Source organism: Lontra canadensis, unplaced genomic scaffold, assembly GCF_010015895.1.
Source record: "Lontra canadensis isolate GAN:19392208 unplaced genomic scaffold, GSC_riverotter_1.0 scaffold2, whole genome shotgun sequence".
In the NCBI taxonomy this organism is placed as follows: domain Eukaryota; kingdom Metazoa; phylum Chordata; class Mammalia; order Carnivora; family Mustelidae; genus Lontra; species Lontra canadensis.
The window spans coordinates 14,078,169-14,091,803 of NW_022630996.1; the positions used below are offsets into that span (position 1 = coordinate 14,078,169).

The following is a 13,635-nucleotide window of genomic DNA, read 5'->3' on the forward strand; positions in this document are numbered from 1 at the left end:
ACAATTTTAGCAGTTAATTTTCAGAGAGATATCGTGACTTCTCTCCTTGTTCCTTACAAAACATTTGTGAAAATATATTAATGCTCAGAAGATTATTATCTGCATTGTGATTAATTTTTATTCTTATTTCATGATGTGAGTCAACAAAAATTACTCCTAAGGCACTATAAATCAGCACTAACACAGTAACAGAAAAAGTAAAAGTAAAATATCACTTGAATGGATATTGGCACTCCCTGAAGTAAAGTATTCTAAAACCAAATAATAAAGTAAAATTATACTGAATTCTTATTATTCACTTTCCCAGAGAGTAACTTAAAGCCTACTATAATTTTAGCAGTAAACTCTAAATACAATGGTACCTAAGCTGTCCCAGGCTGTAGAAACCAAAGTAAAAATTTTTGTACCAAGATACGGAATAAAGTCTAAAAGGCGAAAAGAAGTAGGTAAAACAAATTATTTATAGGTTTGTGAACAGTGTTAAGCAATTAGTGAATTTATCAACAATTAAGATACTTAATTTGATACTCACTCTTGAAAAATATCTTAATTCTCTTGCAGTAATTCCCACATTACAGCATTAAGATATAAGTGCACTGAAAAATCCAGAGATACTCTACAGTTTACTAAAAAATTCGAACATATATAAACCCACACACACTCACAAAGAGAAAGGGCTGCACATTTCTTTGAGGTTACCTAGTTTGAATTGTGCAGTAGCTCCCTTCCCTCATGTGTTACCTTGTTTATGTTAAACCTGTGACTAATCTATTTTCTTTGCTACCTGGTTATACGGTTGATAACATTTCACCTCTGCAATGAATGGAAGAAGTATCTTTGTGCTTAGCTGATATTTTAGAATGCATAATTTTTAAAAGTATTGGTTTCCACTGCAAATATTCCTTACCTGTTTGAACATCAATAACCATCTGATGGCCCCCTCTCATTCCTGGTCGGTTATCCTCTCCATCACCTGAAGAAGAAACAAATATGTTCTTTAAAAAGAACAACACAGAATAACTGGAAATCCAGAGTAACTGCATTCATAAGTCTGCAATGAGTGGTAAAACTAACACACATTTATTCTTTCAATATTAAAAGCAAATAAAAAGACTCAAAAGAAATAATATAACTGTGTTTATAATAATTACCCTGCTCTTTTTTCCAATGCTTTCAGGCTATTAATGCAACAGGAAACTATTTTTAATATATTTATGACCAGTGCCATATCAGCAAGAAGGTAGGATATTCCACAAAAACATAAGACAAAAAACAAATGGCATGACAAAGTGAAGGTGGAAAGCAGTTACAGAATTAGATTTCAGGTCTATATTCCAAGCATACCTAATTATACCTAGTATAATGAGCAGTTTTAAAGTTCATACAACTGGGACGCCTGGGTGACTCAGTTGGTTAAGCATCTGTTTTTGGCTCAGGTCATGATCCCAGGGTCCTGGGATCGAGTCCCATATTGGGCTCCTTGCTCAGCAGGGAACCTGCTTCCCCCTCTCTCTCTGCCTGCCTCTCTGCCTACTTCTGTTCTCTCTTTCTGTCAAATAAATAAATAAAAGATCTTTAAAAACAAAACAAAAAGACTAAAAAAAAGTTCATACAACTAAGCTACTGAAAACCAACATGTTATCAAGTTTTGTATTAATTTATATTATTACGTAACTTACCAACTATTTTGAGTACTGAGTGAGAAGTTTAAGATTTACTTCCTTTTGATTCCTATTTTCATGGTGGAGCTTAACAGGCAGTTTGAAATATGATCAGGGGAACTTTTAAACTTCTATAGAACTGCTGTTCAACTTGTATTGAATCTTACCTTATACCAAATCTTAATATAAACAAAGATACAACTTCATTTCAATGATTCAACAAATTGCAGGATTCTAATGTCTGTCCTGATATAAAACAGAAAAACTAAGGTTTTATTATTCCCCTATTAACTGAAATACATTACTTTGGCTAATAATTTTCCATGTCTCAGCTTTCTCCCAGGTAAAACAGGAACTATCCAAGTTTTTACAAATTTCACTGGAGTACTATGAAAAATACTGAAATGTCAGTTCTCTCTCTTTTTTTTAAAAAGATTTATTTATTTATTTATTTGACAGAGATCACAAGTAGGCAGAGAGGCAGGCAGAGAGAGAGGGGGAAGAAGGCTCCCCGCTGAGCAGAGAGCCCGATGCAGGGCTCGATCCCAGGACCCTGGGATCGTGACCTGAGCCAAAGGCAGAGGCTTTAACCCACTGAGCCACCCAGGTGCCCCTGAAATGTCAGTTCTTATATAGAGAAAATATCATGCCAAACTGAAACACTCAATCCATTACTACTGTATTCAAAGACTTCTCATTCAGAAGTTCTCCGTAAATTCTTTCTCTGTTCCAATATAGTTAAGATTTCACTGCTCGTTATCACTGAAGTTTTGTCTTCTTTCTTCCCCCACATTGCCACTTTCAAGAACAGAATAAGAAACTAAAATAAATTGTCAACTTATTTGCATTTTATATACTTAACCCATTAGTTTTCAAATACACAATTATAATCTGTCTGCTACAGCATGTGTTTCTCTGACAAAAATTATCTCAAAAATGACTGAGAAAGCAGGAGAAATGATGGCTGAATAACAGAAATTATGGAGGTTCATAAGCAATTTTCTCTAGAATATGAATGTTTAACAATATCAGGGAAGACCCTTCTCCCAATTTAAGAGAAGTGCTTAGCAATTTATGAAGACTGTCAGAAAAAAGCTAACATCCACAGAATTGCCTTCCCTTAATGCAAGTAATCGCACTAAACAATCACTACACTTTCCAATACATTAACATCTGGCAAAGCAATGAATCAAGATCAAGAAGTGACAAAAAGGGGCGCCTGGGTGGCTCAGTGGGTTAAGACACTGCCTTCAGCTCAGGCCATGATCCCAGGGTCCTGGGATCAAGCCCCGCATCGGGCTCTCTGCTCAGAGGGGAGCCTGCTTCCCCCTCTCTCTGCCTGCCTCTCTGCCTACTTGTGATCTCTCTGTCAAATAAACAAATAAAATCTTTAAAAAAAAAAAAGTGACAAATACTTTCCGAAGACTATGCACTAGATCAGATTTTAAGTTTTGATCAATACCCTCTAAGGTCGACAGCTCAAAGAAGGAAGCATGAGTCCCAGGGTTTAAGGCTCTAAACTCACTGTGGTGCTCAATGTAAATCCCTCAGAGAGTTACCTGTACCAGTATTTATTTTTATCAGGGTTACTACACTAGTTTTCATTCGTATCTGCATAAAAAGTTGCACAGATTTAGAATAGTATGCTCCATTTCTACTCTCTTCATAAGCCCTGTTCACTTCAGAGAGCAATTCTGCACAACTGAGGGTTTATCAGGATTACAACTGGCATTACAACACTAAGCCTGTAATTTTACAGTACCTCTATAAAAGCAGTTTATGAGGGTATTTTGTGTAAAAACTGTCCAAAAACAAAAAGGTTTCAAAGAACAGTTTAATATAGTAAACTAACTCCGCCATCTAGTTAAGGAACCTATGTCTTATGTTAAACACTCATGTTTCTCAAACAAAGTACTGTAAAACTTGTGCTACCCTGGGAAAAATGATATTAAACCATTAAAGCAAAACCACTCACAATCCAGAAAACAAGACTTACCTTTGGTGCTTTTGGGAATGATTTGACTCCATCGTGGCTTATATTCCTGTTGGCTGATGTACTGATTGAACAAACCATCTGCAAATATCAAATGAGAGACAATTATTTATACCTTAACTGGCTTTCACCTTTTGTTATAGCAAAAAAGACAAAAAAGCCTGTATTAATAAGGGAAATTATTAATATGTTACTAATACACTAATAGCATATTTTCAGAAAATGTATCACTTCAGTTTTCACACTATCTCAAATATATAAAGTATTAGTTGACAAAATCATGTAAACAAATTGTTTTAGTGGCAGCTCATACTAAATTTACTATGTTTTCCCCATTTTTGTCACGACAAATACAAGAAAACTAGAGAAGAAAATGAGTGCCTCCTACTGGGTATTTAAAGATACAAATGTAGTGATCCCAAGGGGTGGGTGCACCTGAATGTTATAGCAGCAATATCCACAATAGCCAAACTCTGGAAAGAACCTAGATGTCCATCAACAGATGAATAGATAAAGAAGATGTGATGTGTGTACACACGTGTACACACACACACACACACACACAACACTATGCAGCCACAAAAATGAAATTGTGCCATTTGCAACAATGTAAGTAGAACTAAAGGGTATTATGCTAAGTGAAATAAGTCAATCAGACAAAGACAATTATCATATGATCTCTCTGATATGAGGAATTGAGAGGCAGGGCGGGGGGGGGGGCGGGGGGGGGCTGGGGAGTAGGGAAGGAAAAAATGAAACCAGATTGGATCAGGAGGGAGACAAACCGTAAGAGACTCTTAATCTCATGAAACAAACTGAGGGTTGCTGGGGGGTGAGGGGGGGTAGGAATAAGGTGGCTGGGTTATGCACATTGGGGAGGGTATGTGCTATGGTGAGTGCTGTGAGTGTGTAAGCCTGATGATTCACAGACCTGTACCCCTGGGGCAAATAATACATTATATGATAATAAAAAATTAAAAAAAAAAAGGAAAAAAGAAAACAAGTGCCTCAACAACTTTGATCTTTGGTCTAGGGCCTTATATCTTCAGGAAAAAATAAAACTAATTGTTTAAAGTGAACATTACATTTTGACATAATTTTCTTTGAGTACAAAACCACAGAGATAAAAGTAGCAGTACCAGTATAATAACATATTTACTGAATACTTACAAAATGTTAAAATTCACTCTTAGTTAAGACAGACTAAATATGACTTAATTAAAAAAAACCAACTTTATGAACTAGGTATTACAGATGGGGAAATGCATGTTTAGGGATATTAGGGAACTTATCCAAAATCATGCAGCTCTTAAGTGGTAGGCAGGGACTCGTGTTTCACTCTGCTTTACTTCTGAAATTATTTCATCAATAAATTCGTAGTTTACTTCTTAAGAGGAGCTGTTACCCTAGCTGCCATAGTGGTTACAGAGACTGAACTCCCCATATAATAACTATTTCATCCCAAATAATTATCAAGCCCTAATCCCATGCCCCTCAACAAAGAGTAATTTAGAATGGTGTGGACCCCAATTCTGGCTAATGTAGCCAATATTTCTTTTGCTTCTAAATAAACATGCCAAGAAGACAAATCTACTTTTATTCTTCTGGAAATTTTCCTATCTGTATGCAATGTACCTAAGTGCTACAGCCAGTCTGTACAAGTATGAGGATGAAGTCAATTCAATAATGACGACAAAGCAGAGACAGGAGAAACTGGATCACTGAAGTGACCAACCATGAAATCTACCTCTGGACTTGCTATGTTATATAATAACATATTCTTACTTTTTAAACAAGGGTTTCCTTTTACATGAATCCATATAGATTATAATTTATAAAGACAAATTTACTATAAATTCTGTCATCTGACCCTGATCTCAATCTGAAAAAAGGTTTTCCCTTCTGCTTCATTTAGTCCCTGAATGTAAATACTTTTCCAAAGAATTTGTAAGTAAAACTGTCTGTTCACCAGGACTTACACACTTGCCACAGACTGTGTAATGTACAGACATCTGCCTAATGTTCTCTTTTCTGGGTAATTACGAAGCTCAGCGGCAACCATAACCATTAGCTTTCAAGTCTTTTCACTTGCCTTTAACTGAAAACTTCCACCCCATCTACTCCTCTAGTCCTCCTTTAGGACTTCAAAATTTTTGCAATAAGAAAGTTCTAATATTCTTCTTTCCTTCTGAAGTCAGCACTCAGACAGTAGCATTTGTATTTTAATTGTTATAGTAAGGAGAACAAGTAGATTCTCAACTTATTTTATTAAGAGTGTTTCATAATCTACTCCCCCGTGGGCTTTTCTGATAATTCTTGCTCATCCAGCTTACTCCGACCAATACTCTCCCATTACAAGAACTGGAAAACTTTTTTTTCAGATAAAATTAACAGGGCTTCCTATTAATAATGATGATAGTAAAATATGAATCATAAATTTAGAATTCTATAGACATAAAACTTAGTAACTGAATTTTATTCAGTTTTAAGACAGACACATAAAAGTTAAATAATCCTTTTAAAAAAACAAACAGAAGACACAATTATTTGATAAAGACAATGATTTTAAAATATGCATTAATTCTACATAATGGCTACCTGAAGAGAAAGAATAAAGTAAAAGACATAAATATACGGAGACAAGTACAAAACTAAGAAAGGCAAGGAAACTGCAGACATGAAAAATAGAAAGCAAAAATACAGAAAATTAGAAAAGTCATACATTTTGTATTTTTTTAACAGTAACCAATTGCCATATTACCTAAGTCTCTGATTCTAGTTATAATTAGCAATACAACTTTGATAAGTTCCTTATCTGTAAAACTTGTGTTTAAGAGTTCGACAGGGCCAGAGGTTCCTTCCAAATTCTGGCACACTAAGATTCTACCACTATTATAACCAATATATTTACTGGAATTATGTGTGTCCGGCCAATTTTACTTTATGTTCATCTCAGGTAAGTCTTCATCTCCTCTTTCCCCTTAAGCCTTATGGCACTATTCGGAAAGAGAACTCATAATCCACTGGGGAAAATTCTTTTAAGAGTGATCACATCAACAGTTCTATTCAAATGAAGGACCCCATCCTTGATCTTTCAAGTCCTTCTGAATATTGCAAATAAAATTAAATTCTCTGATTGTTTCTTCAACCAATCGTTCTCTTTCTTTAACCAATCCCACTCTTACTAACCTAAAAAGCTTACAAATACTCTTCCCATCAAAACCTGCATGTTACTTTTCTTTTATCAAACACAACTGTCCTAAGAAAATATAGTGTCAGTAATTTTCAAAGTAAAAAGAACAAACTCCCCAACATTATATAATTTCTGTAAAATAATTCGTAAATGCACACACAGACACACAGGTGGAAAAAAGTCAGACACTGCCATGTGTCAAAAAGTTAAGTGATTTTCTTTGGTTCCCAGGATTAGGATGATTTTTTTATTGGGTTTTTTTTCTTTGTACTTCATTGTTTTCCTAATTTTTTTTTTTTTGCATTGAGTACTAGAATTATGAGAAGCCACAAAACAACTAATATATGAATTATTTTCAAACCTCAAAAGATACTTTGTAACACAGTTATTGTAACATACTGTGACATAAGCCATTTTCATAGACTTTGTTACCCCTGAAATGTCCATTCTCACAACTCACTAGACACATCCACATTTCTACAATCAGTGCTTTATAGGTTAACATTAGCTTGTTTTTAACAAGGACAAAGAGAGCCAAATATGTCCAAAGTTTATTTACAGTCAGGCTTGCAGAGGATATTACTCATAATATTTAAAATACTAGCTACTCCAAATTTAAAATATTAGAAATTATGATAGTCTTATTCTAGGTAGATAAAATTAATCTTCTCCTGAATAATGGACAGTCAATAGCACAACATCAGATATGCTCAGTATAAAATAAAAGCTTAGAGTAGGGAAAAAAAAAAAAAGGCAGGGAATAGGGGAACTTTCCTAGTCACGTGACTGACAGTTCTTCGGAGTCATCTTAATGTTAGTAAGTATCTTACATTAAAACAAACTGCACATAAAACTTCTACTTCCAATAAAGCATATTCCTAGTATATAATGACACCCTAAGAAGGCACACCATTTTGTAGCCAAGCAAACATTTGAAAAAAATTAGGGAACTTAAAAATTTGTCTCCCTCTCTCCCTAAGGAATTCCTTTAGTCTTCACAATTCTAAAAAAGACAACAATTCTCTTTGATGTCTCCTCCCCTTCTATGGAGACTCTTAAGAAACATGAAGAAAATTATTCAGATATAGCATTATCAAATCTGGAAATAACCTTTCAAAAAAGATCTTACCATAGAAAAAAGAATTGACTTTTACTGAGTACCAACTATGAGCAAGGCACCACAAAGGTTAAACTAATTTACTCCTTAAAATAAACCTATACAATGGTGATTATTAATTACTGCAAAGGTTAAAAAATTAAGGTTCAAAGAAGTTAATTAAGTAACATGCCCAAGGACTCCCAACAAAAATGTATAAAGCTCAATTTCAAAGTCTCAAATCTTTTCAACTCTCCAGACTAAATATAAAGATAGCTTATATATATATAATGGATTAACACACATTTAATAGATTAATTTTTTTTTTAAATCTAAGATAAAACATTGTAATAGACCTGGAAAAATTTACCTAATCAACAATACATGAAAAAAAACAAGAATTTGTTTGGAAAAGAAAACTTGCCATACCAGATCATTCTACTACATATTAAACAAATATAATATTAAAAGATTAAAACAAAAAGAGTTGAAGAAAATTATTTATGTTTTAAGGGAAGCAATGTAATCTCCTCTTAAATGAAGACCTACTGCTCCTGTGGCTAAAGTTTACTTTTTATGCTTCATTTCTTCTCTAGAATGCTGATTTTGCCACCACTCTAGATTACTTACTTACTGAAGCATTTCTGTTGGTTGGAAGTGGAGCAAAAAAGCAATGGCTTTTTTTTCTACCAAAAAAACAAAACAAACAAACAAACCAAACCAAACTGAACACCTCTTCTTTTGAAAGAAATCATGGCTTAACGTAAGACAAAAGCTAGAAATCTATAAATTTCAGCCCTCTCACATCCCTCTACATTCCCAACTATCCAACTCTATTATTAGCTTATTGACACTGATTCATGTTATAATATTAAGTCATCTAACACTCCAAACAAAAAATATTACAATGACTTAAAAAATACATATTTGCATTTTACAGAGAAACATGATAAATTAAAGACAACCCTCATTTAATCTATTCTATTATGCATTATTGTTTCTTGACAGGGAAAGTGGGTTATCAATAAACGTCCAGATGGATCTGGAGTAGGTTAGATGACATAGCTATATAATAACTTTCAATGAAATGACATGCTTTAAGAATCTTCTTTATGTCTGCAAAAAGAAAAGTAATAATGCAAATGCTTATTAAGGCTTTGGTAAATAGTAATACTACATGCTACAGAAACTTTATTTTTTTAATAGATTTTATTTATTTTACTTTAGATAGAGAGAGAGAGAGAGTGTGTGAGTGGCAGGGGGAGGAGCAGAAGAAGAGGGAGAGAATCTCAAGCAGACTCTGTGCTGAGTGTGGAGCCCGACACAGGGCTTGATCCCATGACTGTGAGATCAAGACCTGAGCTGAAACCAAGAGTCGGCTGCTGAACCAACTGAGCCACCCAGGTATCCTGAAACTTCATTTTAAAACTGAATAAGTTTAATTTCTAGAAATAAAACAGTCATAAGCTTGAAATCCCTAGAAACAATCGATAAAAATGGTACAAAGATTAAAGGAGGATAAGGATTTTTTTCAAAATACACTGCTTTCAGTATCTTGTTTTAATTTAAAGAATTCCCTTTTAAGATCTAAAAATAAATGAAAGTTGACACCTCTGCATCCCAAACTTTCACCATGTTCCCTATATTTCTAATTCTTGAAAGATCCTGCTACTAATAATAAGCTTTTGTTTTGGTATTCCTACTTGTAGATATTTTACATGATTCAGCAAAAAAAAAAACAGGCTCTCTGTTGAAATGACATTCTCATCTACAAAAATATGACAACACTCATTCTACTGTTTTGAAAATCTCAAAAACAAATAAAAAGTGAGGCATTTAAACATTCCTGTGAACTAAGTATAAAAATTACTTCCATGCTTTAAGAGGAAGTCAGGCAGTTGCTAGTATTTCTTTCTGACAAACATCTACAGCAGGAAATCAGAAGGATCTGATAAAAGTAAAACTATACAAAAGAAATGAAAGTATCACTTAGGAGAAAGCATGCTAAGAGACTGAGTTGCTAACAATTTTCAAACTATTTAAAGTTTCCAGGTCCAACACCACCTCATTTTTTCCCCCTATGATTAAGACTATAATAAACACATTTCATACAGTCCTAACTAGGCGCAAGCTGTTCTTGTCTCCAATAGTGAATACCCTCTTAAAAAGCACATTAGAAAAAATGAAACTTATGAAGTTTTTACCAAGAGAGAAAAAAAAAAATGTTCAAACCTCATCCAAGGTAAAAAAAAAAAAAAAAAAAAGGCATATATAATAGTACTTCAACCCATACCCAAAGTTCTATCACTTTTTTTTTTTTAATTTTTTTTAAGATTTTATTTATTTATTTGCCAGAGAGAGAGAGAGAGAGAGCACAGGCAGACAGAATGGCAGGCAGAGGCAGAGGGAGAAGCAGGCTCCCTGATGAGCAAGGAGCCTGATGTGGGACTCGATCCCAGGACTCTGGGATCATGACCTGAGCCGAAGGCAGCTGCTTAACCAACTGAGCCACCCAGGCGTCCCTATCACTTTTTTTTTTTAAATATTTCATTTATTTATTTGACAGAGAGACAGCAAGAGAGGGTACATAAGCAGGGGGAGTGGGAGAGGGAGAAGCAAGCTTCCCACCAAGCAGGAAGCCTGACGTGGGACTCTTGATCCTAGGACCCTGGGATCATGACCCGAGCCAAAGGCAGACGCTTAACGACTGAGCTACCCAGGCACCCTCTATCACACATTTCTCATCAACAAATTGATGACAGGGGTGCCTGGGTGGCTCAATTAAGTGTCCAACTCTTGATTTTTGCTCCAGTTATGATCCCAGGGTAGTGCGACAGAGCACCCCTCTCAGGCTCTTGGAGCCTGCTTAACATTCTCTCTCTCCCTCTGCCCCCACCCTGCTCCCATGCATACTCACTCTCTCTCTCTCTCTTTAAAAAAGGAGGAGGAGGAGGAGAAATCCTAAAGTATATAGGCTTAAGGCAGAAGAAAAATGATCCTAGATACAAAAATGATCCTAGATACACCCACACCTGGGTGGCTCAGTCAGTTAAGTGTCTGCCTTCTGCTCAGGTCACGATCTCAGGGTCCTGGGATTAAGCCTAATGGCAGGCTCCCTGCTCAGCAGGAAGTCTGCCTGTCCCTCTGCCCCTCCCCCCCACCTCATACTCTCAAATAAAGAGTCTTAAAAAAAAAAAAAAGATACAAGATCAATGATTCAAATATTACTGAAGAACAAAAAGATTAGTACATATTTGGGTAAAATTACCGAACACTGAATACAGTAAGACTAGTAATATTTTATAGGGTCTTTGAATGTGGTATCAAAATAAACGACAACAATAACTTATGAGTTGGAAGATGACCAGATGGGAGTTGAAAAATCTACTATGTCCTAATACGGGAAAAGGGGAAAAGCACTGATTAATTTTGTTAAATATGTATACTTGCTGTAATTTCTAGACTAATATAGTCTAGATATACGAAGTATGTTGCTTCCAAACACAAAGAAAAAACTAAGAAGATAAGTTTTAAGAGTTAACAATCAAAAAAAGGGACATGACAAAGTATATACAATAAAATGGTAATTATTAAATCTATTTATTTACCACCAATTCAATCATGTAAATGAAATAAATGCTCAAATCAAAAGAAGGCAAATTTTTTTGAACTAAATTTATAGGAGACACTTCTTAAAAAAAAAAAAAAAGGATACAGAAGGGTTGAAAATAAAAGGTAAAAAAAGAAACACTATGCAAATACTTACCAAAAGAAAGCTTAATGCAAAACAATTTATACCGTTAAGCAAAAACACTACTAGACTCAGCCACAGCAACTTCTTGCTAGACACATCTCCAAGGGCAGGGGAAACAAAGGCAAAAATGAACTATTCGGACTTCATCAAGATAAAAGGCTTTTGCACAGCAAAGGAAACAGTTGACAAAACCGAAAGACAACTGATAGAAAGGAAGAAGATATTTGCAAATGTCTTATCAGATAAAGGGCTAGTATCCAAAATCTACAAACTCAACACCCCCAAAAAGATAATCCAATCAAGAAATGGGCAGAAGACATGAAAAGACATTTCTCCAAGGAGGACATACAAATGCCCAACAGACACATTGAAAAAAAGCTCAATATCACTCAGCACAATGAGATACCACCTCACACCAGTCAGAATGGCTAAAATTAACAAGTCAGGAAACCAAAAATGTTGGCGAGGATGCAGAGAAAGGGGAACCCTCTTACACTGCTGGTAGGAATGCAAGCTGGTTAAAATGTAAGCCACTCCGAAAAACAGTATGGAGCTTCCTTAAAAAGTTGAAAATAGAGCTACTCTACAACCCAGCAGTTGCACTACTGGGTATTTACTCCAAAGATTAAAAATGTAGTGATCCAAAGGGGCACCTTCACCCCAATGTTTATAGCAGCAATGCCCACAATAGGACAATAGCCAAGCTATGGAAAGAGCCCAACAGATAAAGATGTGGTGTGTATGTGTGTGTGTGGATACTACTCAGCCATCAAAAAATTTGAAAACTTGCCATTTGCAATGACAGGGATGAAACTAGAGGATATTATGCAAGTTAAATAAGTCACTCAGAGAGGCGCCTGGGTGGCTCAGTGGGTTAGGGCCTCTGCCTTCAGCTCAGGTCATGATGCCAGGGTCCTGGGATCGAGCCCTGCATCGGCCTCTCTGCTCCGCAGGGAGCCTGCTTCCTCCTCTCTCTCTGCCTGCCTCTGCCTAGTTGTGATTTCTCTCTGTCAAATAAATAAAATATTAAAAAAAAAAAGTCACTCAGAGAAAGACAATCATCATATGATCTCACTTATATGTGGAATTTAAGAAACAAAACAGAGGATCATAGGGGAAGAGAGGAAAAAATACAAGAAGATGAAATCACAGAGGGAGACAAATCACAAGAGCCTCTTAACTCTAGGAAACAAACTGAGGGTTGTTGGAGGGGAGGGGGCTAACGGGATGATGGACATTAGGGTGGGCACGTGATGTAATGAGCACTGGGTATTATATGAATCACTGACCTCTATTTTTGAAACTAATGTTAATTAATTAAATTTAAAAACAAAAAAAATTTAAAAAACACTACCAGAGATAGGACACTTTTCATAAATGAGAAAAAATTTAATTCAAAATTAAAGAATTTAAATTGTGTATATATCTAGACAATGGCTTCAAAATTTATAAAGCAAAATTGCACAAACCCCTAAGAGATGGGCAATTCCAAAATCACAGTGGAAAGAGTTAATATATTTTTCTTAGTACCTAAGAGAATCTGACAGAAAATATCACTATTGGTAAAGAAAACTTGTGGAACATGGTTGGCAAACTGAACCAATTAGGCATATACAGAAAACCACCCCAATAAATAAAGAATTCATATTCTGTCCAAGTATGTATGATATGTTTATAGAAATTAAACAAACTAGACTGTACAGTAAGTCTCATCAAATTTCAAAGAACTAGAATTCTACTGAATATGTAATCTGACCACCATGCATTCATGCTAGAAATAAGTTAACAATAATTAAAAAAAAAAAAAAAAGAAAGAAAGAAATCTGGAATTTGGATATTTAATTTGGAAATTAAAAACAAAATTACAAAAGAGCCATATTATTTCATAATGAAATTGTTGAACTGGACAAAAATGAAAATACTTCATAGCACAACTAG

The 13,635-nt window shown here is 35.0% G+C and overlaps 1 protein-coding gene across 2 annotated transcripts in view; it reads right to left on the reverse strand.

The window, feature by feature from the left end:
* The window catches only part of MKLN1 (muskelin 1), a 323,612-nt gene that overhangs the window by 78,820 nt on the left and 231,157 nt on the right, over positions 1-13,635 (reverse strand). For both annotated transcript variants that reach the window (XM_032869094.1, XM_032869086.1), the window contains 2 exons: positions 3,658-3,735; positions 908-973 (listed from right to left, as the gene is read on the reverse strand). In XM_032869094.1, the coding sequence (XP_032724985.1) occupies positions 908-973; positions 3,658-3,735 (144 nt within the window). The remainder of the gene's footprint in view (positions 1-907; positions 974-3,657; positions 3,736-13,635) is intronic.